This window comes from Pleurodeles waltl, chromosome 11 (assembly GCF_031143425.1).
Source record: "Pleurodeles waltl isolate 20211129_DDA chromosome 11, aPleWal1.hap1.20221129, whole genome shotgun sequence".
NCBI classification, from domain to species: Eukaryota; Metazoa; Chordata; class Amphibia; order Caudata; family Salamandridae; genus Pleurodeles; species Pleurodeles waltl.
In genome coordinates, this window is record NC_090450.1 from 1,025,620,618 (window position 1) to 1,025,642,144 (window position 21,527).

General features: G+C 47.7%; 1 protein-coding gene across 1 annotated transcript in view; it reads left to right on the forward strand.

The window, feature by feature from the left end:
- DHX37 (DEAH-box helicase 37) overlaps positions 1-21,527 on the forward strand; it is a 520,920-nt gene that overhangs the window by 197,696 nt on the left and 301,697 nt on the right. The window contains exons 12-13 of the mRNA XM_069215377.1: positions 9,413-9,511; positions 11,035-11,105. Of these exons, the coding sequence (XP_069071478.1) occupies positions 9,413-9,511; positions 11,035-11,105 (170 nt within the window). The remainder of the gene's footprint in view (positions 1-9,412; positions 9,512-11,034; positions 11,106-21,527) is intronic.

Below are 21,527 nucleotides of genomic sequence, written 5' to 3' on the forward strand. Positions count from 1 at the left end.
TTTCTCTGTCACCATGGTGACACTGGCACCTGTATCCCTCAGGCCCTCTATTCTAGTCCCATTAATTAAGAGTTGCTGTCTGTATTTTTGCATGTTAGGCGGCCAGACAGCTAGTGTGGCTAAATCCACCCCACCCTCAGAAACTAGAGTAGCTTCAGTGTGGACCCTGATTTGCTCTGGGCACACTGTTGATCCCACTTGGAGACTAGCCATACCAGTGTTACCTGGATGGGAGTTTGGAGTGGAACCTTTCTTGGGACAGGCCTTGTCTCCAGTTTGGTGTCCATGCTGTTTACAGCTATGACACCAGGCCTTTTTGGGATCAAAGTTTTTACCCTTGTACCCATTGTTTTGTGAAGAGGCTCTGGGCCCACCCTCCTGTGCAGGTTTTTGGGGGCCTGTAGAAGACTCTTTACTATTTTTAGTTTTGGTTGTCTCATCACCCTTCCCCTGGGGAGTCTTTGTGACCCCTTTCTTTTGGTCACCCCCTGTTGAAGTCTTGGACACCCTTGTCTTGACCCAATGGTCCGCCTTCTTTCCCAATTCTTGGGGAGAAATTGGTCCTAGGTCTACCAGATGCTGATGCAGTTTATCATTGAAACAATTACTTAATAGGTGTTCTTTCACAAATAAATTGTACAGCCCATCATAATTACTTACACCACTGCCTTGAATCCAACCATCTAGTGTTTTCACTGAGTAGTCTACAAAGTCAACCCAGGTCTGGCTCGAGGATTTTTGAGCCCCCCTGAATCTAATCCTATACTCCTCAGTGGAGAATCCAAAGCCCTCAATCAGGGTACCCTTCATGAGGTCATAAGATTCTGCATCTTGTCCAGAGAGTGTGAGGAGTCTATCCCTACACTTTCCTGTGAACATTTCCCAAAGGAGAGCACCCCAGTGAGATCTGTTCACTTTTCTGGTTACACAAGCCCTCTCAAAAGCTGTGAACCATTTGGTGATGTCATCACCATCTTCATATTTAGTTACAATCCCTTTAGGGATTTTCAACATGTCAGGAGAATCTCTGACCCTATTTATGTTGCTGCCACCATTGATGGGTCCTAGGCCCATCTCTTGTCTTTCCCTCTCTATGGCTAGGATCTGTCTTTCCAAAGCCAATCTTTTGGCCATCCTGGCTAACTGGATGTCCTCTTCACTGGGGTTATCCTCAGTGATTTCAGAGGTGTTGGTCTCTCCTGTGAGGGAACCAGCATCTCTGACTATTATTTTTGGAGTCAGGGTTTGAGGGACCCTGTTCTCCCTAGATAGGACTGGTAGGGGGGAATTTTCCTCCAAGTCACTATCTTCTTCCTCTGAGTTGCCACCCTCAGAGGGGTTGGCCTTTTCAAACTCTGCCAAAAGCTCCTGGAGCTGTATTTTGGTAGGTTTGGGGCCCATTGTTATTTTCTTTATTTTACAGAGTGACCTTAGCTCCCTCATCTTAAGATGGAGGTAAGGTGTGGTGTCGAGTTCCACCACAGTCACATCTGTGCTAGACATTTTGCTTCTAAAAGTTGGAATACTTTTTAAGAATCTACAACTGGTTCTAGAATCTAATTCAAACTTTTACAAACTTTTAAACTCTAAAAGAAATGCTAAACAGGATCTAACACAAGGCCCTAGCAGGTCTTTTAAGAATTTAGAAAACTTTTCAAATTGCAAAAATCAATTTCTAATGACAATTTTGGAATTTGTCGTGTGATCAGGTATTGGCTGAGTAGTCCAGCAAATGCAAAGTCTTGTACCCCACCGCTGATCCACCAATGTAGGAAGTTGGCTCTGTATGTGCTATTTCAAAGTAAGGAATAGCATGCACAGAGTCCAAGGGTTCCCCTTAGAGGTAAGATAGTGGTAAAAATAGATAATACTAATGCTCTATTTTGTGGTAGTGTGGTCGAGCAGTAGGCTTATCCAAGGAGTAGTGTTAAGCATTTGTTGTACATACACATAGACAATAAATGAGGTACACACACTCAGAGACAAATCCAGCCAATAGGTTTTGTATAGAAAAATATCTTTTCTTAGTTTATTTTAGGAACCACAGGTTCAAATTCTACATGTAATATCTCATTCGAAAGGTATTGCAGGTAAGTACTTTAGGAGCTTCAAATCATAAAAATTGCATGTATACTTTTCAAGTTATTGACAAATAGCTGTTTTAAAAGTGGACACTTAGTGCAATTTTCACAGTTCCTAGGGGAGGTAAGTTTTTGTTAGTTTTACCAGGTAAGTAAGACACTTACAGGGTTCAGTTCTTGGTCCAAGGTAGCCCACCGTTGGGGGTTCAGAGCAACCCCAAAGTCACCACACCAGCAGCTCAGGGCCGGTCAGGTGCAGAGTTCGAAGTGGTGCCCAAAACACATAGGCTAGAATGGAGAGAAGGGGGTGCCCCGGTTCCGGTCTGCTTGCAGGTAAGTACCCGCGTCTTCGGAGGGCAGACCAGGGGGGTTTTGTAGGGCACCGGGGGGGACACAAGCCCACACAGAAATTTCACCCTCAGCGGCGCGGGGGCGGCCGGGTGCAGTGTAGAAACAGGCGTCGGGTTCGCAATGTTAGTCTATGAGAGATCTCGGGATCTCTTCAGCGCTGCAGGCAGGCAAGGGGGGGGGTTCCTCGGGGAAACCTCCACTTGGGCAAGGGAGAAGGACTCCTGGGGGTCACTTCTCCAGTGAAAGTCCGGTCCTTCAGGTCCTGGGGGCTGCGGGTGCAGGGTCTCTCCCAGGCGTCGGGACTTAGGATTCAAAGAGTCGCGGTCAGGGGAAGCCTCGGGATTCCCTCTGCAGGCGGCGCTGTGGGGGCTCAGGGGGGACAGGTTTTGGTACTCACAGTATCAGAGTAGTCCTGGGGTCCCTCCTGAGGTGTTGGATCTCCACCAGCCGAGTCGGGGTCGCCGGGTGCAGTGGTGCAAGTCTCACGCTTCTTGCGGGGAGCTTGCAGGGTTCTTTCAAGGCTGCTGGAAACAAAGTTGCAGCCTTTCTTGGAGCAGGTCCGCTGTCCTCGGGAGTTTCTTGTCTTTTCGAAGCAGGGGCAGTCCTCAGAGGATGTCGAGGTCGCTGGTCCCTTTGGAAGGCGTCGCTGGAGCAGGATCTTTGGAAGGCAGGAGACAGGCCGGTGAGTTTCTGGAGCCAAGGCAGTTGTCGTCTTCTGGTCTTCCGCTGCAGGGGTTTTCAGCTAGGCAGTCCTTCTTCTTGTAGTTGCAGGAATCTAATTTTCTAGGGTTCAGGGTAGCCCTTAAATACTAAATTTAAGGGCGTGTTTAGGTCTGGGGGGTTAGTAGCCAATGGCTACTAGCCCTGAGGGTGGGTACACCCTCTTTGTGCCTCCTCCCAAGGGGAGGGGGTCACAATCCTAACCCTATTGGGGGAATCCTCCATCTGCAAGATGGAGGATTTCTAAAAGTTAGTCACCTCAGCTCAGGACACCTTAGGGGCTGTCCTGACTGGCCAGTGACTCCTCCTTGTTATTCTCATTATTTTCTCCGGCCTTGCCGCCAAAAGTGGGGGCCGGGCCGGAGGGGGCGGGCAACTCCACTAGCTGGAGTGTCCTGCGGTGCTGTGACAAAGGGGTGAGCCTTTGAGGCTCACCGCCAGGTGTTACAGCTCCTGCCTGGGGGAGGTGTTAGCATCTCCACCCAGTGCAGGCTTTGTTACTGGCCTCAGAGTGACAAAGGCACTCTCCCCATGGGGCCAGCAACATGTCTCTAGTGTGGCAGGCTGCTGGAACTAGTCAGCCTACACAGATAGTCGGTTAAGTTTCAGGGGGCACCTCTAAGGTGCCCTCTGGGGTGTATTTTGCAATAAAATGTACACTGGCATCAGTGTGCATTTATTGTGCTGAGAAGTTTGATACCAAACTTCCCAGTTTTCAGTGTAGCCATTATGGTGCTGTGGAGTTCGTGTTTGACAAACTCTCAGACCATATACTCTTATGGCTACCCTGCACTTACAATGTCTAAGGTTTTGTTTAGACACTGTAGGGGTACCATGCTCATGCACTGGTACCCTCACCCATGGTATAGTGCACCCTGCCTTAGGGCTGTAAGGCCTGCTAGAGGGGTGTCTTACCTATACTGCATAGGCAGTGAGAGGCTGGCATGGCACCCTGAGGGGAGTGCCATGTCGACTTACTCGTTTTGTCCTCACTAGCACACACAAGCTGGCAAGCAGTGTGTCTGTGCTGAGTGAGAGGTCTCCAGGGTGGCATAAGACATGCTGCAGCCCTTAGAGACCTTCCTTGGCATCAGGGCCCTTGGTACTAGAAGTACCAGTTACAAGGGACTTATCTGGATGCCAGGGTCTGCCAATTGTGGATACAAAAGTACAGGTTAGGGAAAGAACACTGGTGCTGGGGCCTGGTTAGCAGGCCTCAGCACACTTTCAATTGTAAACATAGCATCAGCAAAGGCAAAAAGTCAGGGGGCAACCATGCCAAGGAGGCATTTCCTTACAGGGCACAACAAGTGGTGGAAGAAGGCCAAAGTATCTCTATCAATCAGATACGGTCGGCAATGGATGCGGCAGACACAGCTGCTAGGACTGTAAATACAGCAGTCACCATACGGAGACACGCATGGCTACGCACCTCAGGATTCAAGCCAGAAATTCAACAAGCGGTGCTGAATATGCCTTTTAACGGACAGCAGTTGTTTGGCCCGGAGGTGGACACTGCTATCGAGAAACTTAAAAAAGACACAGATACGGCCAAAGCCATGGGCGCACTCTACTCCCCACAGAGCAGAGGCACATTTCGTAAAACACAGTTTAGAGGGGGGTTTCGAGGACAGAGCACAGAACCCTCAACCTCACAAACAAGACCCACATACCAGAGTCAATATCACAGGGGAAGTTTTCGGGGACAATACAGAGGGGGACAGTTCCCTAAAACTAGAGGGATGTTCCAAAGTCCCAAAACACCGCAAAATAAACAGTGACTTCAGCATCACAAATCCCCAACACATAACACTAGTGGGGGGGAGACTAACCAATTTTTACAGAAATTGGGAAGAAATAACAACAGACACGTGGGTCCTAGCCATTATCCAACATGGTTATTGCATAGAATTCCTACAATTGCCTCCAAATGCCCCTCCGAAAACACACAACATGTCCAAACAACACATGGATCTATTACAACTAGAGGTCCAAGCGTTGTTGCTAAAAGATGCAATAGAACTAGTACCAGTTCATCAGAAAGGAACAGAGGTTTACTCCCTGTACTTTCTCATACCCAAAAAAGACAAAACTCTAAGACCCATACTAGATCTCAGAACATTAAACATTTATATCAAATCAGATCACTTTCACATGGTGACACTGCAAGACGTGATCCTATTGCTCAAACAACAAGACTACATGACAACACTAGACCTCAAGGATGCATATTTCCATATACCGATACATCCTTCACACAGAAAGTACTTAAGGTTTGTATTCCAAGGAGTACATTACCAGTTCAAAGTGTTGCCATTCGAAATAACATCAGCGCCGAGTTTTTACAAAATGCCTTGCCGTAGTGGCAGCCCATATCAGAAGGCAGCAAATACATGTGTTCCCGTACCTAGAAGATTGGTTATTCAAAACCAATACGCAAGAACGGTGTTCACAACACACAAAGTATGTAATAGAAACCCTTCACAAGCTAGGGTTCTCACTCAACTACAACAAATCACACCTACAGCTGTGTCAAATACAACAGTACTTAGGAGCAACAATCAACACAAAAAAAGGGATTGCCACTCCAAGTCCACAAAGGGTACAGGCATTCCAAAGCATAATACAGGCCATGCACCCAAACCAAAGGTTCCAGGTAAAATTAGTAATGAAACTACTAGGCATGATGTCCTCATGCATAGCCATTGTCCCAAACGCAAGATTACACATGCGGCACTTACAACAGTGCGTAGCATCACAATGGTCACAAGCACAGGGTCAACTTTAAGATCTAGTGTTGATAGACCGCCAAACATACAACCCGCTTCAATGGTGGAATACTATAAATTTAAACAAAGGGCGGCCATTCCAGGACCCAGTGCCTCAATACGTAATCACAACGGATGCTTCCATGGTAGGGTGGGGAGCACAGCTCAACCAACATAGCATCAAAGGACAATGGGACACTCAGCAGAGACAGCTTCATATAAATCACTTAGAACTACTAGCAGTATTTCTAGCGCTGAAAGCATTTCAACCTATAAAAACCCACAAACACATTCTTGTCAAAACAGACAACATGACAACGATGTATTATCTGAACAAACAGGGAGGGACACACTCGACACAATTGTGTCTCTTAGCTCAAAAGATATGGCATTGGGCGATTCACAACCACACTTGCCTAATAGCGCAGTTCATACCAGGAATTCAAAATCAGTTAGCCGACAATCTCTCTCGGGATCACCAACAGATCCACGAATGGGAAATTCATCCCCAAATACTAAAGACTTACTTCCAAAAATGGGGAACACCACAAATAGACCTATTTGCAACAAAAGAAAACGCAAAATGCCAAAACGTCGCATCCAGGTACCCACAGGCTCACTCTCAAGGCAATGCGTTATGGATGAGTTGGTCAGGGATATTTGCGTACGCTTTTCCCCCCTCTCCCACTCCTTCCTTATCTAGTAAACAAATTGAGTCAAAACAACCTCAAACTCATACTGATAGCACCAACTTGGGCACGACAACCTTGGTACACAACACTACTAGACTTCTCAGTAGTGCCACATATCAAACTGCCAAACAGACCAGATCTGTTAACTCAACACAAACAACAGATCAGACACCCGAATCCAGCATCGCTCAATCTAGCAATTTGGCTTCTGAAATCTTAGAATTCGGACACCTAGACCTTACACAAGAATGCATGGAGGTCATAAAACAAGCTAGGAGACCAACCACAAGACATTGCTACGCAAATAAGTGGAAAAGATTTGTTTATTACTGCCATAATAATCAAATTCAACCATTACACGCATCTGCTAGAAACATCATAAGCTACCTACTACACTTACAAAAGTCTAAGTTAGCTTTTTCATCCATTAAAATACATCTGACTGCAATTTCAGCTTATCTGCAAATTACGCACTCAACTTCATTATTCAGAATCCCAGTCATAAAAGCATTCATGGAGAGTCTGAAAAGGATTATCCCACCAAGAACACCACCAGTTCCTTCGTGGAACCTCAACATCATATTAACACGACTCATCGGTCCACCATTTGAACCCATGCACTCATGTGAGATGCAGTACTTAGCTATTAGAAAGGCTACTTTCCATGTTATCACATCTCTCAGAAGAGTAAGTGAAATACAAGCCTTTGCCATACAAGAACCCTTTATCCAAATACACAAACATAAACTAGTTCTACGCACAAATCCAAAATTCTTACCTAAAGTTATATCACCGTTCCACTTAAATCAAACAGTGGAACTCCCAGTGTTCTTTCCAGAACCAGATTCTGTAGCCGAGAGAGCATTACATACATTAGACATCAAAAGGGCACTAATGTACTACATTGATAGAACAAAACAAATTCGCAAAACAATTGTTTGTTGCTTTCCAAAAGCCTCATACAGGGAATCCAATATCCAAACAAGGCATTGCCAGATGGATAGTTAAATGTATTCAAACCTGTTATATAAAAGCAAAAAGAGAACTGCCTATTACACCAAAGGCACAGTCCACTAGAAAGAAAGGTGCTACCATGGCCTTTCTGGGAAACATACCAATGACTGAAATATGTAAAGCAGCCACATGCTCTACGCCTCATACATTTACCAAGCATTACTGCGTGGATGTGTTAACAACACAACAAGCCACAGTAGGACAAGCAGTATTACAGACATTATTTCAAACAACTTCAACTCCTACAGGCTGAACCACCGCTTTTGGGGAGATAACTGCTTACTAGTCTATGCACAGCATGTGTATCTGCAGCTACACATGCCACCGAACGGAAAATGTCACTTACCCAGTGTACATCTGTTCGTGGCATGAGACGCTGCAGATTCACATGCGCCCTCCCACCTCCCCGGGAGCCTGTAGCCGTTTTAAGTTGAGAAAAAAAAAAATAGACTTGTACATTTGTAAATTTGTAAATATATCATTTTTAACCACATTATGTACATATATATTTACTCCATTGCATGGGCACTATTACTATATACCCAACTCCTACCTCACCCTCTGCGGGGAAAACAATCTAAGATGGAGTCGACGCCCATGCGCAATGGAGCCGAAAGGGGAGGAGTCCCTCGATCTCGTGACTCGAAAAAGACTTCTTCGAAGAAAAACAACTTGTAACACTCCGAGCCCAACACTAGATGGCGGGATGTGCACAGCATGTGAATCTGCAGCGTCTCATGCCACAAACAGGTGTACACTGGGTAAGTGACATTTTCCATATATATATATTTTTTTTTAACAATGTCAGCCTTTTTTTTAAAAAAATTCTGCGATCCCGCAAGTGTACAACAGGATCCCGCAAAAAAACTTTTTTTTTTTTTAATATAGGCCCGTGGAACTAGGGGAGAAGGGTATCCCTTCTCCACTCACGCCCCCTTTTATATTATATTTTGTAAAATCATTTTCAGGACAAGGGACTAAGGGCCTGATTACAACTTTGGAGGAAGGTGTTAATCCGTCCCAAATGTGACAGATATACCACCTGCCGTATTACGGGTCCATTATATCCTATGGAACTCGTAATACGGTGGGAAGGATATCCGTCACATTTGGGACGGATTAACACCCTCCTCCAAAGTTGTAATCAGGCCCTTAGTTCCCAGAGTCCTGTAATGACAGCTGCAAAATATTTCTGCATTTTGCAATCAGCCAATTAGAGCACTCGCTCCTGCTTGACCGAGATTTCCCAATGGAAAACAGCCCTCTCAGCCAATCAGAATACTCTATTTTTTTAATTTCCCTCATGGGACTCTTTCAAGTGTTTTTCGAACCCAACTGTCCTGAAATAGAAATATCTTTGATCCTCAATTCCTCAAAAACTACTGAATGGATTTACTCCATATCATGAAAAGCACACTTCCTGGAATAAGACCTGGCTTCTGGACAAATTTGGTATAATTTAGTTCTGCAGTTTTTGCATTATTGTGTTTAAAAATATACGGGAAATGCATGGGAATTTTGGTTTGGGGACCCTTTCTCAGCTCCCACTTCTTGGATCACCCCAAAAATTTGTAGGAAGGAGCTAAGGTGGATTATTTTTTTTTCTTTGGAAAGTTTAGTGAAGATTCATAAAACTGTGGGTTAATAAGGTACCAGGATGAGTTGTTTTTTCGGCTTTCTGTGTTTACTATACTAGTTTTCATAGAACGTGCTCAGCCGTAGCAGTGGTGACTTGGAAGGAGCCTCAACACACTGTTATTATGACAGAGGTGCTTTCTTCTTTCAGGTGGCGTGCTCTTATTTCTCACGGGGCAAGCAGAAGTACACTCGCTGTGTAGAAGACTGAGGAAGGCCTTTCCGTACAACCCTACGAACCACCCTGAAGGTGAGTGGGGCTGACTGGGGTCTCAAGTTTTATTGTAGGCAGTATACATTTCTCTGAGGCGGAGAGGACTACTCAGATGGTGATATCCGAAGAGACTTCTCTCTCACCCCCAGCCCTCCCCGAGCATTTCCTTCTAGACCCTGGACCACAGTTAGTGCATTTGTAGTTGCAAGTCAGCCTTTCCAAAAAGTATTCTGTGAGTTAGTACAGCTGCAGTATCCCCCATGCGGCTGTCATGGTCTTTCCATGGCTTCTGTTTCTTTCCTGATTGACATTATGACTCTCCCTGTGCCCTTCATTCTCCTATCCATGCATATTATCTCCTCTGTGCTCAGTGATGTTCCATGTGTCTTGCAGGCTGGAGGTGGTGGAAGTCCCACCTCAGTTTGGCAGCATGTTCGCATTGTCTGCCTTGCACCAGGCAGGCAACAAGTTTAGTATTTGCCTCAGTGCAGTTTTAATCAGTGGTTTCACTGCCTCGCTGAAGGGCTGTGCGGAGGGTTCACTGCTTTGCTGCAGTGCTGCAGCTGGTGCGTCACAGCCTCAGTGCAGTGGTGCAGCTGCTGGGCTCACATCTGTGCCTCACTGGTGCAGCTGGTGCGTCACAGCCTCAGTGCAGTGGTGCAGCTGCTGGGCTCACATCTGTGCCTCACTGGTGCAGCTGGTGCGTCACAGCCTCAGTGCAGTGCTTCACCTGCTTTGCTCTCAGCCTCAGTGCAGTGGTGCAGCTGCTGGGCTCACATCTGTGCCTCACTGGTGCAGCTGGTGCGTCACAGCCGCCGCGCAGTGCTTCTGCCATTTTGCTCACAGCGTCAGTTCAGTGCTGCAGTTGATCACTCACCTCTCCTTCCTCCTGGAAGTGTGCGGTGTGGGGAGTTCTTCTGTTACTGAGTTTCCTGGGCCTTGGTTTGCAGGCGGCACCTCAAGCGCTCTGCAGTGAAAGGTTTCCCGGTTCATCACTCTTGCTGCCGGGTGGGGGCAGTACTAACTCTCCATATTGCCTCCTCCCCAGTTTTATCCATCCCAGCCTTTCCGTACCGCTCCCTTGACCAGGAGCATCTTCCCTCCCTTTGCCCCCAGTAGGACTGCTGAAGATCTGGGCTCAGGTCCCGAGTGGTCTCTACTTGGTAGCCCTTCCTTGTATCCATCCCTATGTTCTGAGAACTGCATCCAGCATTTGTGACTTCTTAAACTGCTAGTCTTTGGGTCAGTCCTACTAAAGAAAACGTATTCGGAGGCGGGTAGCACTTGCAGGCAGGAGGACCAAGGTAGGGTGAGCACCTGACTTCAGATCATCACAAACACTGTTTCCAGTTGTGAACATTATCAGCTACCTGGGGGATGTGGGCCTCGGGCATTTGGTATCAGAAAGGGCCTTCACCTGCTGTTGGGCTCGTCAGAGAGGAGAGCGATTTGCAAGATGAGTTATTGCGACAGGATTCTCTGGGCGAGGTTGGTCCGTGCTGGTTTTACAGTCTCAGAATACTTGCCTTATTTGCTCACTATTGTCACCTTTCTTTTAGGAGGCGGTGAAATGGAAGATGCATCTGAAGAAATTAAAATAAGAAAAAAAAATAAAAGAAAGAAAGTGGTGGTAGGTGATTGGTGTTTGAAAAGGTCATTCTTGTTCTGTCGCTGTTTTGTTGTTCCCTCTGTACATTTCCCGTCTTGGTCATGTCTGCAGGTTCTTCTTCTTTTAACTGTTTCAACCCTTTTGACATCTTGTTATGTTATTTGCTGTTCTATTTTCCATCTTTGACCTTCTGCGTGTCTCTGTTTTGTGTCATTTTCCTTTTACTGGATCTGCTCTCTGCAGTGTTGGTCTTTTTTGCAGCTCCGGTCCATTTTCCCATCTTTGTTTTTTCTGCTTCCTGAATCCACTCTGCTGCCTTGGTCCCTCCTGCCACATCTGTGATTTCTCTTGCCTCAGTCCTCCGTGCTGCCTAGGTCTCTTCTTTACATGGATTTTGTCCCCCAGGCTCAGTAAGAGTTACACTTTGAGTCAGACGCGCACTTCACGGCCCTTTGACCAGCAGCTCGCACGTGGTAGTGTTTTCTCCTTCTTCACTTGAGCACACATTGTTTCACTGCTTCCTCAGCTCTGTGTTGCTCTAAATGTTTAACCTTCATTGTGAAGCTCCCACCTGTGTCCCTCCTTCTTCTGCTTCTGCCTTCACCTTTCAGAACAGGTTTTAAATGACGGCGCTAGTTCCAAAGCCCCTTCTCTGAAGCCGATGCAGTTGTGTTTGCCGTTCTGTCTTTAGTTGCTCGCTCTGTGGCACTTTCCTTCAAGGACCTTTTGACGCTGCTGCACTGGTGCTTTCTTTTTCAGGAATGACCCCTCACCCCCCATTCAGAGGCCTAGTGCCAAGAAGCAGAATGGACCTGTCAAACCTATTCACATTGAGCTTAACCAAGAAACGTGGCCTTCTGGGCATTATTTCTTGACCAACATGAAGAATTGGGCTTTCTGCCAGTCTGTACTATCATTATGTGTCTAATTCTGGATCTGTCCCCCAAGGTGCCCAGTGGGCGACATTTACCACCCACTGCGCTGTGGCGCCCTCGCTGACTGTTTTCAGTGATGAGAACACAGAGGTGACTGAGATTTATTGACACCGCGAAGGATAACACTGCCAGGGGTGTCCAGAACCACCTGGAGGGCCGCAAGGCCTAAATCTTTAAAAGCCTGTCCTAAAGTTAAACCCACCTTATGTAGCTGAGCTGGAGCTTCCACCACAGCAGCCGAACATCTGTCCAGTCCTTTCACTGCGGGCATCAGCATCTTTATAAGCACCGGTTAGAAGGCACAGAGCCTTGTCTCAGAGGTCCCTTCCTTGTGGTTAGCGTTTAGTGGCTGTCCGGTTAACTGGACCATTACAGTCATACCATAGATCCTCTGTATGGGCACCTGCCATGGGACTTGAGACTCGCTGGCTTGTCACTGCGGGCATCAGCATCTTTATAAGCACCGGTTAGAAGGCACAAGCCTTGTCTCAGGGGTCCCTTCCTTGTGGTTAGCGTTCAGTGGCTGTCCAGTTAACTGGACCATTACAGTCATACCATAGATCCTCTGTATGGGCACCTGCCATGGGACTTGAGACTCGCTGGCTTGTCACTGCGGGCATCAGCATCTTTATAAGCACCGGTTAGAAGGCACAGAGCCTTGTCTCAGAGGTCCCTTCCTTGTGGTTAGCGTTCAGTGGCTGTCCGGTTAACTGGACCATTACAGTCATACCATAGATCCTCTGTATGGGCACCTGCCATGGGACTTGAGACACGGTGGCTTGTCACTGCGGGCATCAGCATCTTTATAAGCACCGGTTAGAAGGCACAGAGCCTTGTCTCAGGGGTCCCTTCCTTGTGGTTAGCGTGTCTGCTGAACTGGACCATTACAGTCATACCATAGATCCTCTGTATGGGTACCTCCCATGGGACTTGAGACTCGGTGGCTTGTCACTGCGGGCATCAGCATCTTTATAAGCACTGGTTAGAAGGCACAGAGCCTTGTCTCAGAGGTCCCTTCCTTGTGGTTAGCATGTCTGCTGAACTGGAACATTACAGTCATATGATAGAGCCTCTGTACGGGCAAGACTCTCTGGCCTTTCACATCTCTAACATTACAACGGAAGAGGGATTACAACTCAGGTAGGTTCAGACCAGCGGACGGTCCCTGCAGGTTCTTAATAGTGTGTGAGTGAAAGAAGCGCTGGGAGAGGATCAAACAGAGGATCTGTGATAGTTCATTAACCTCTTTTCAACAAAGATGGTTGTAAGGAAATGCCTCCTTGGCATGGTTACCCCCTGACTTTTTGCCTTTGCTGATGCTATGTTTTGAATTGAAAGTGTGCTGAGGCCTGCTAACCAGGCCCCAGCACCAGTGTTCTTTCCCTAACCTGTACTTTTGTATCCACAATTGGCACACCCTGGCATCCAGATAAGTCCCTTGTAAATGGTACCCCTGGTACCAAGGGCCCTGATGCCAGGGAAGGTCTCTAAGGGCTGCAGCATGTATTATGCCACCCTAGAGACCCCTCACTCAGCACAGACACACTGCTTACAAGCCTGTGTGTGCTAGTGAGAACAAAATGAGTAAGTCGACATGGCACTCCCCTCAGGGTGCCATGCCAGCCTCTCACTGCCTATGCAGTATAGGTAAGACACCCCTCTAGCAGGCCTTACAGCCCTAAGGCAGGGTGCACTATACCATAGGTGAGGGTACCAGTGCATGAGCACTGTGCCCCTACAGTGTCTAAGCAAAACCTTAGACATTGTAAGTGCAGGGTAGCCATAAGAGTATATGGTCTGGGAGTCTGTTTTACACGAACTCCACAGCACCATAATGGCTACACTGAAAACTGGGAAGTTTGGTATCAAACTTCTCAGCACAATAAATGCACACTGATGCCAGTGTACATTTTATTGTAAAATACACCCCAGAGGGCACCTTAGAAGTGCCCCCTGAAACTTAACCAACTATCTGTGTAGGCTGACTGGTTCCAGCAGCCTGCCACACTAGAGACATGTTGCTGGCCCCATGGGGAGAGTGCCTTTGTCACTCTGAGGCCAGTAACAAAGCCTGCACTGGGTGGAGATGCTAACACCTCCCCCAGGCAGGAGCTGTAACACCTGGCGGTGAGCCTCAAAGGCTCACCCCTTTGTCACAGCCCCGCAGGACACTCCAGCTAGTGGAGTTGCCCGCCCCCTCCGGCCCCGGCCCCCACTTTTGGCGGCAAGGCCGGAGAAAATAATGAGAATAACAAGGAGGAGTCACTGGCCAGTCAGGACAGCCCCTAAGGTGTCCTGAGCTGAGGTGACTCTAACTTTTAGAAATCCTCCATCTTGCAGATGGAGGATTCCCCCAATAGGATTAGGGATGTGACCCCCTCCCCTTGGGAGGAGGCACAAAGAGGGTGTACCCACCCTCAGGGCTAGTAGCCATTGGCTACTAACCCCCCAGACCTAAACACGCCCTTAAATTTAGTATTTAAGGACTTCCCTGAACCTAAAGAGTTAGATTCCTGCAACTACAAGAAGAAGGACTGCCGAGCTGACAAACCCCTGCAGAGGAAGAACAGAAGACACCAACTGCCTTGGCCCCAGACTTACCGGCCTGTCTCCTGCCTTCCAAAGAAACCTGCTCCAGCGACGCTTTCCAAGGGACCAGCGACCTCTGAATCCTCTGAGGACTGCCCTGCTTCGAAAAAGACAAGAAACTCCCGAGGACAGCGGCACTGCTCCAAAAGAACTGCAACTTTGTTACAAGGAGCAGATTTAAAGACCCCTGCAATTCCCCGCAAGAAGCGTGAGACTTGCAACACTGCACCCGGCGCCCCCGACTCGACTGGTGGAGAACAACCAACTCAGGGAGGACCCTCCGGCGACTCTACGACTGTGAGTAACCAAAGTTGTCCCCCCTGAGCCCCCACAGCGACGCCTGCAGAGGGAATCCCCAGGCTCCCCCTGACCGCGACTGTCTGAACTCCATTTCCCGACGGCTGGAAAAGACCCTGCACCCGCAGCCCCCAGCCCCTAAAGAAACGGAACTTCTGTGCAGGAGTGACCCCCAGGAGGCCCTCTCCCTTGCCCAGGTGGTGGCTACCCCGAGGAGCCCCCCCCTTGCCTGCCTGCATCGCTGAAGAGACCCCTTGGTCTCCCATTGAAAACTGAAGGAAACCCGACGCATGTTTGCACACTGCACCCGGCCGCCCCCGCGCTGCTGAGGGTGTACTTTCTGTGCTACTTTGTGTCCCCCCCGGTGCCCTACAAAACCCCCCTGGTCTGCCCTCCGAAGACGCGGGTACTTACCTGCTGGCAGACTGGAACCGGGGCCCCCCCTTCTCTCCATTATAGCCTATGTGTTTTGGGCACCTCTTTGACCTTTGCACCTGACGGGCCCTGAGCTGCTGGTGTGATAACTTTGGGGTTGCTCTGAACCCCCAACGGTGGGCTACCTTGGACCAAAAACTGAAACCTGTAAGTGCCTTACTTACCTGTTGAAACTAACAATAACTTACCTCCCCAGGAACTGTGAAAATTGCAGTGTCCACTTTTAAAACAGCTTATTGTGTTTTATGTGAAAAGTATACATGCTAAAGTAATGATTCAAAGTTCCTAGAGTACTTACCTGCAATACCTTTCAAAAGAGCTATTACATGTAAAATTTGAACCTGTGGTTCTTAAAATAAACTAAGAAAATATATTTTTCTATAACAAAACCTATTGGCTGGATTTGTCTCTGAGTGTGTGTACCTCATTTATTGTCTGTGTATGTACAACAAATGCTTAACACTACTCCTTGGATAAGCCTACTGCTCGACCACACTACCACAAAATAGAGCATTAGTATTATCTCTTTTTACCACTATTTTACCTCTAAGGGGAACCCTTGGACTCTGTGCATGCTATTCCTTACTTTGAAATAGCACATACAGAGCCAACTTCCTACATTGGTGGATCAGCGGTGGGGTACAAGACTTTGCATTTGCTGGACTACTCAGCCAATACCTGATTACACGACAAATTCCAAAATTGTCATTAGAAATTGATTTTTGCAATTTGAAAAGTTTTCTAAATTCTTTAAAGTCCTGCTAGGGCCTTGTGTTAGTCCCTGTTAGCATTTCTTTTAGCGTTTAAAAGTTTGTAAAAGTTTGAATTAGATTCTAGAACTAGTTTTAGATTCTTAAAAGCATTCCAACTTTTAGAAGAATAATGTCTAGTACAGAGATGAATGTGGTGGAACTCGACACCACACCTTACCTCCATCTCCAGATGAAAGAGCTAAGGTCACTCTGTAACATAAGAAAAATAACAATGGGCTCCAGACCTACCAAAGTACAGCTCCAGGAGCTGTTGGCAGAGTATGATAGAGCCAACCCCTCTGTGGATAACACAGAGGAGGATGATAGTGAACTGGAGGAAGAATCCCCTCCACCAGTCCTATCTAGGGAGAACAGGGCTTCTCAAGCCCTGACTCCAAAAATAATAGTCAGAGATGCTGGCTCCCTCACAGGAGGGTCCAGCCTCTCTGAAATCACTGAGGATAACTCCAGTGAAGAGGACATCCAGTTAGCCAGGATTGCCAAAAGATTGGCTTTGGAAAAACAGATCCTAGCCATAGAAAGGGAAAGACAAGAGATGGGCCTAGGACCCATCAATGGTGGCAGCAACATAACTAGGGTCAGAGATTCTCCTGACATGTTGAAAATCCCTAAAGGGATTGTAACTAAATATGAAGATGGTGATGACATCACCAAATGGTTCACAGCTTTTGAGAGGGCTTGTGAAACCAGAAAAGTGAACAAATCTCACTGGGGTGCTCTCCTTTGGGAAATGTTCACAGGAAAGTGTAGGGATAGACTCCTCACACTCTCTAAAAAAAAGATGCAGAATCTTATGACCTCATGAAGGGTACCCTGATTGAGGGCTTTGGATTCTCCACTGAGGAGTATAGGATTAGATTCAGGGGGGCTCAAAAATCCTCGAGCCAGACCTGGGTTGACTTTGTAGACTACTCAGTAAAAACACTAGATGGTTGGATTCAAGGCAATGGTGTAAATGATTATGATGGGCTGTACAATTTATTTGTGAAAAAACACCTATTAAGTAATTGTTTCAATGATCAACTGCATCAGCATCTGGTGGACCTAGGACCAATTTCTCCCCAAGAATTGGGAAAGAAGGCGGACCATTGGGTCAAGACTAGGGTGTCCAAAACTTCCACAGGGGGTGACCAAAAGAAAGGGGTCACAAAACCTCCCCAGGGGAAAGGTGGTGAGACAGCCAAAAACAAAGATAGTAAAGAGTCTTCTACAGACCCCCAAAAACCTGCACAGGAGGGTGGGCCCAGAGCCTTTTCACAAAACAATTCTGGGTACAAGGGTAAAAACTTTGATCCCAAAAAGGCCTGGTGTCGTAACTGTAGTCAGTCTGGACACCAAACTGGAGACAAGACCTGTCCCAAGAAAGATACCACTTCTAACTCCCATCCAGCTAAAACTGGAATGGCCAGTCTCCAAGTGGGATCAACAGTGTGCCCAGAGCAAATCAGGTGTCACACTGAAGCTACATTAGTCTCTGAGGGTGGGGTGGATTTAGCCACACTGGCTGCCTGGCCCCCTAACATGCAAAAATACAGGCAGCAGCTCTTAATTAATGGGACAAGTGTAGAGGGCCTGAGGGATACAGGTGCCAGTGTCACCATGGTGACAGAGAAACTGGTTTCCCCTGGCCAATACCTGGCTGGACAAACTTATCCAGTCACCAACGCTGACAATCAGACTAAAGTACATCCCATGGCTATGGTAACTTTAGAGTGGGGAGGGGTCAAAGGCCTGAAACAGGTGGTGGTCTCCTCAAATATCCCAGTAGACTGTTTGCTTGGAAATGACCTGGAGTCCTCAGCATGGGCTGAGGTGGAACTGAAAACCCATGCAGCCATGCTGGGTATCCCTGAACTGGTGTGTGTCAAGACTAGGGCACAGTGCAAGGCACAGGGTGAAAAAGTAGAGCTGGAGTCTGGAAAAATGGCCCAGCCTACCAAGAGAAAAGGAAAGTCAGCTGGGAAACCAGCTGCAACACAACACCAAAAAGAGAACCTCTCTTCTCAGGAAGAAGTTCTGCCCTCTGAGGGAACTGAGCCTATGGAGCTGGAACCTTATCAGGTTGAGCTCTTGGGCCCAGGGGGACCCTCAAGGGAAGAGTTGTGTAAGGGACAAGAAACCTGTCCCTCTCTTGAAGGCCTTAGGCAGCAAGCTGCTGAAGAGTCCAAAGGCAAGAAAAATGGAACACATAGGGTCTATTGGGAAGATGGACTCCTGTACACTGAGGCAAGAGATCCCAAACCTGGTGCCACTAGGAGAGTGGTAGTGCCTCAGGGTTTCAGAGAGTTTATTCTGACCTTAGCCCATGATATTCCCCTTGCTGGGCTTTTGGGACAAACCAAGACGTGGGAGAGGTTAGTCAACCACTTCTACTGGCCCAATATGTCCCAGAAGGTTAAGGAGTTTTGCCTCTCCTGCCCCACCTGTCAATCCAGTGGTAAGACAGGTGGGCATCCAAAGGCCCCCCTCATTCCACTTCCAGTGGTGGGGGTCCCCTTTGAAAGAGTGGGTGTGGACATAGTTGGTCCACTAGAACCTCCCACAGCCTCAGGAAATATGTACATCCTAGTAGTAGTGGATCATGCTACTAGGTATCCTGAAGCTATTCCCCTTAGGTCGACTACTGCCCCTGCAGTAGCCAAGGCCCTCATTGGTATCTTTACCAGAGTGGGTTTCCCTAAGGAGGTGGTGTCTGACAGAGGTACCAACTTCATGTCAGCATACCTAAAACACATGTGGAATGAGTGTGGAGTGACTTACAAATTCACTACACCATATCATCCACAAACTAATGGCCTTGTTGAGAGATTCAACAAGACATTAAAGGGCATGATCATGGGGCTCCCAGAAAAACTCAAAAGGAGATGGGATGTCCTCCTGCCATGTCTGCTTTTCGCTTACAGAGAGGTGCCTCAGAAGGGAGTAGGATTCTCACCCTTTGAACTTCTGTTTGGCCACCCTGTAAGGGGACCACTTGCTCTTGTTAAAGAAGGCTGGGAGAGACCTCTTCATCAGCCTAAACAAGACATAGTGGACTATGTACTTGGCCTTCGCTCAAGGATGGCAGAGTACATGGAAAAGGCAAGTAAAAACCTTGAGGCCAGCTAACAACTCCAGAAGTTGTGGTATGACCAAAAGGCTGCACTGGTTGAATTTCAACCAGGGCAGAAAGTCTGGGTCCTGGAGCCTGTGGCTCCCAGGGCACTTCAGGACCAATGGAGTGGCCCTTACCCAGTACTAGAGAGGAAGAGTCAGGTCACCTACCTGGTGGACCTGGGCACAAGCAGGAGCCCCAAGAGGGTGATCCATGTGAACCGCCTTAAGCTCTTCCATGACAGGGCTGATGTGAATCTGTTGATGGTAACAGATGAGGACCAGGAAGCTGAGAGTGAACCTCTCCCTGATCTCCTCTCATCAGACCCTAAAGATGGCTCAGTAGATGGAGTGATCTACTCAGACACCCTCTCTAGCCAACAGCAGTCTGACTGCAGGAAGGTCCTGCAGCAGTTTGCTGAACTCTTTTCCCTAACCCCTGGTCAGACACACCTGTGTACCCATGATGTGGACACAGGAGACAGCATGCCTGTCAAAAACAAAATATTTAGACAGTCTGACCAAGTTAAGGAAAGCATCAAGGTGGAAGTCCACAAGATGCTGGAATTGGGAGTAATTGAGTACTCTGACAGCCCCTGGGCTAGCCCAGTGGTCTTAGTCCCCAAACCTCACACCAAAGAAGGAAAGAGAGAGATGAGGTTTTGTGTGGACTACAGAGGTCTCAACTCTGTCACCAAGACAGATGCTCATCCCATTCCTGGAGCTGATGAGCTAATAGACAAATTAGGGGCTGCCAAATTCTTAAGTACCTTTGACTTAACAGCAGGGTACTGGCAAATCAAAATGGCCCCTGGAGCAAAAGAAAAGACAGCATTCTCCACACCGGATGGGCATTATCAGTTCACTGTAATGCCCTTTGGTTTAAAGAATGCCCCTGCCACCTTCCAAAGGTTGGTGAATCAAGTCCTTGCTGGGTTGGAATCCTTTAGTGCAGCTTATCTGGATGATATTGCTGTCTTCAGCTCCACCTGGCAGGATCACCTGGTCCAAATGAAGAAGGTTTTGAAGGCCCTGCAATCTGCAGGCCTCTCTATCAAGGCATCCAAATGCCAGATAGGGCAGGGAACTGTGGTTTACTTGGGACACCTTGTAGGTGGAGGCCAAGTTCAGCCACTCCAGCCTAAGATCCAGACTATTCTGGACTGGGCAGCTCCAAAAACCCAGACTCAAGTCAGGGCATTCCTTGGCTTGACTGGGTACTATAGGAGGTTTGTGAAGGGATATGGATCCATTGTGACAGCCCTCACAGAACTCACCTCCAAGAAAATGCCCAAGAAAGTAAACTGGACTGTAGAATGCCAACAGGCCTTTGACACCCTGAAGCAAGCTATGTGCACAGCACCAGTTCTAAAAGCTCCAGATTACTCCAAGCAATTCATTGTGCAAACAGATGCCTCTGAACATGGGATAGGGGCAGTTTTGTCCCAAACAAATGATGATGGCCTTGACCAGCCTGTTGCTTTCATTAGCAGGAGGTTACTCCCCAGGGAGCAGCGTTGGAGTGCCATTGAGAGGGAGGCCTTTGCTGTGGTTTGGTCCCTGAAGAAGCTGAGACCATACCTCTTTGGTACTCACTTCCTAGTTCAGACTGACCACAGACCTCTCAGATGGCTGATGCAAATGAAAGGTGAAAATCCAAAACTGTTGAGGTGGTCCATCTCCCTACAGGGAATGGACTTTATAGTGGAACACAGACCTGGGACTGCCCATGCCAATGCAGATGGCCTTTCCAGGTTCTTCCACTTAGAAAATGAAGACTCTCTTGGGAAAGGTTAGTCTCATCCTCTTTCGTTTGGGGGGGGGGTTGTGTAAGGAAATGCCTCCTTGGCATGGTTACCCCCTGACTTTTTGCCTTTGCTGATGCTATGTTTTGAATTGAAAGTGTGCTGAGGCCTGCTAACCAGGCCCCAGCACCAGTGTTCTTTCCCTAACCTGTACTTTTGTATCCACAATTGGCACACCCTGGCATCCAGATAAGTCCCTTGTAACTGGTACCTCTGGTACCAAGGGCCCTGATGCCAGGGACGGTCTCTAAGGCCTGCAGCATGTATTATGCCACCCTAAGAGACCCCTCACTCAGCACAGACACACTGCTTACCAGCTTGTGTGTGCTAGTGAGAACAAAATGAGTAAGTCGACATGGCACTCCCCTCAGGGTGCCATGCCAGCCTCTCACTGCCTATGCAGTATAGGTAAGACACCCCTCTAGCAGGCCTTACAGCCCTAAGGCAGGGTGCACTATACCATAGGTGAGGGTACCAGTGCATGAGCACTGTGCCCCTACAGTGTCTAAGCAAAAC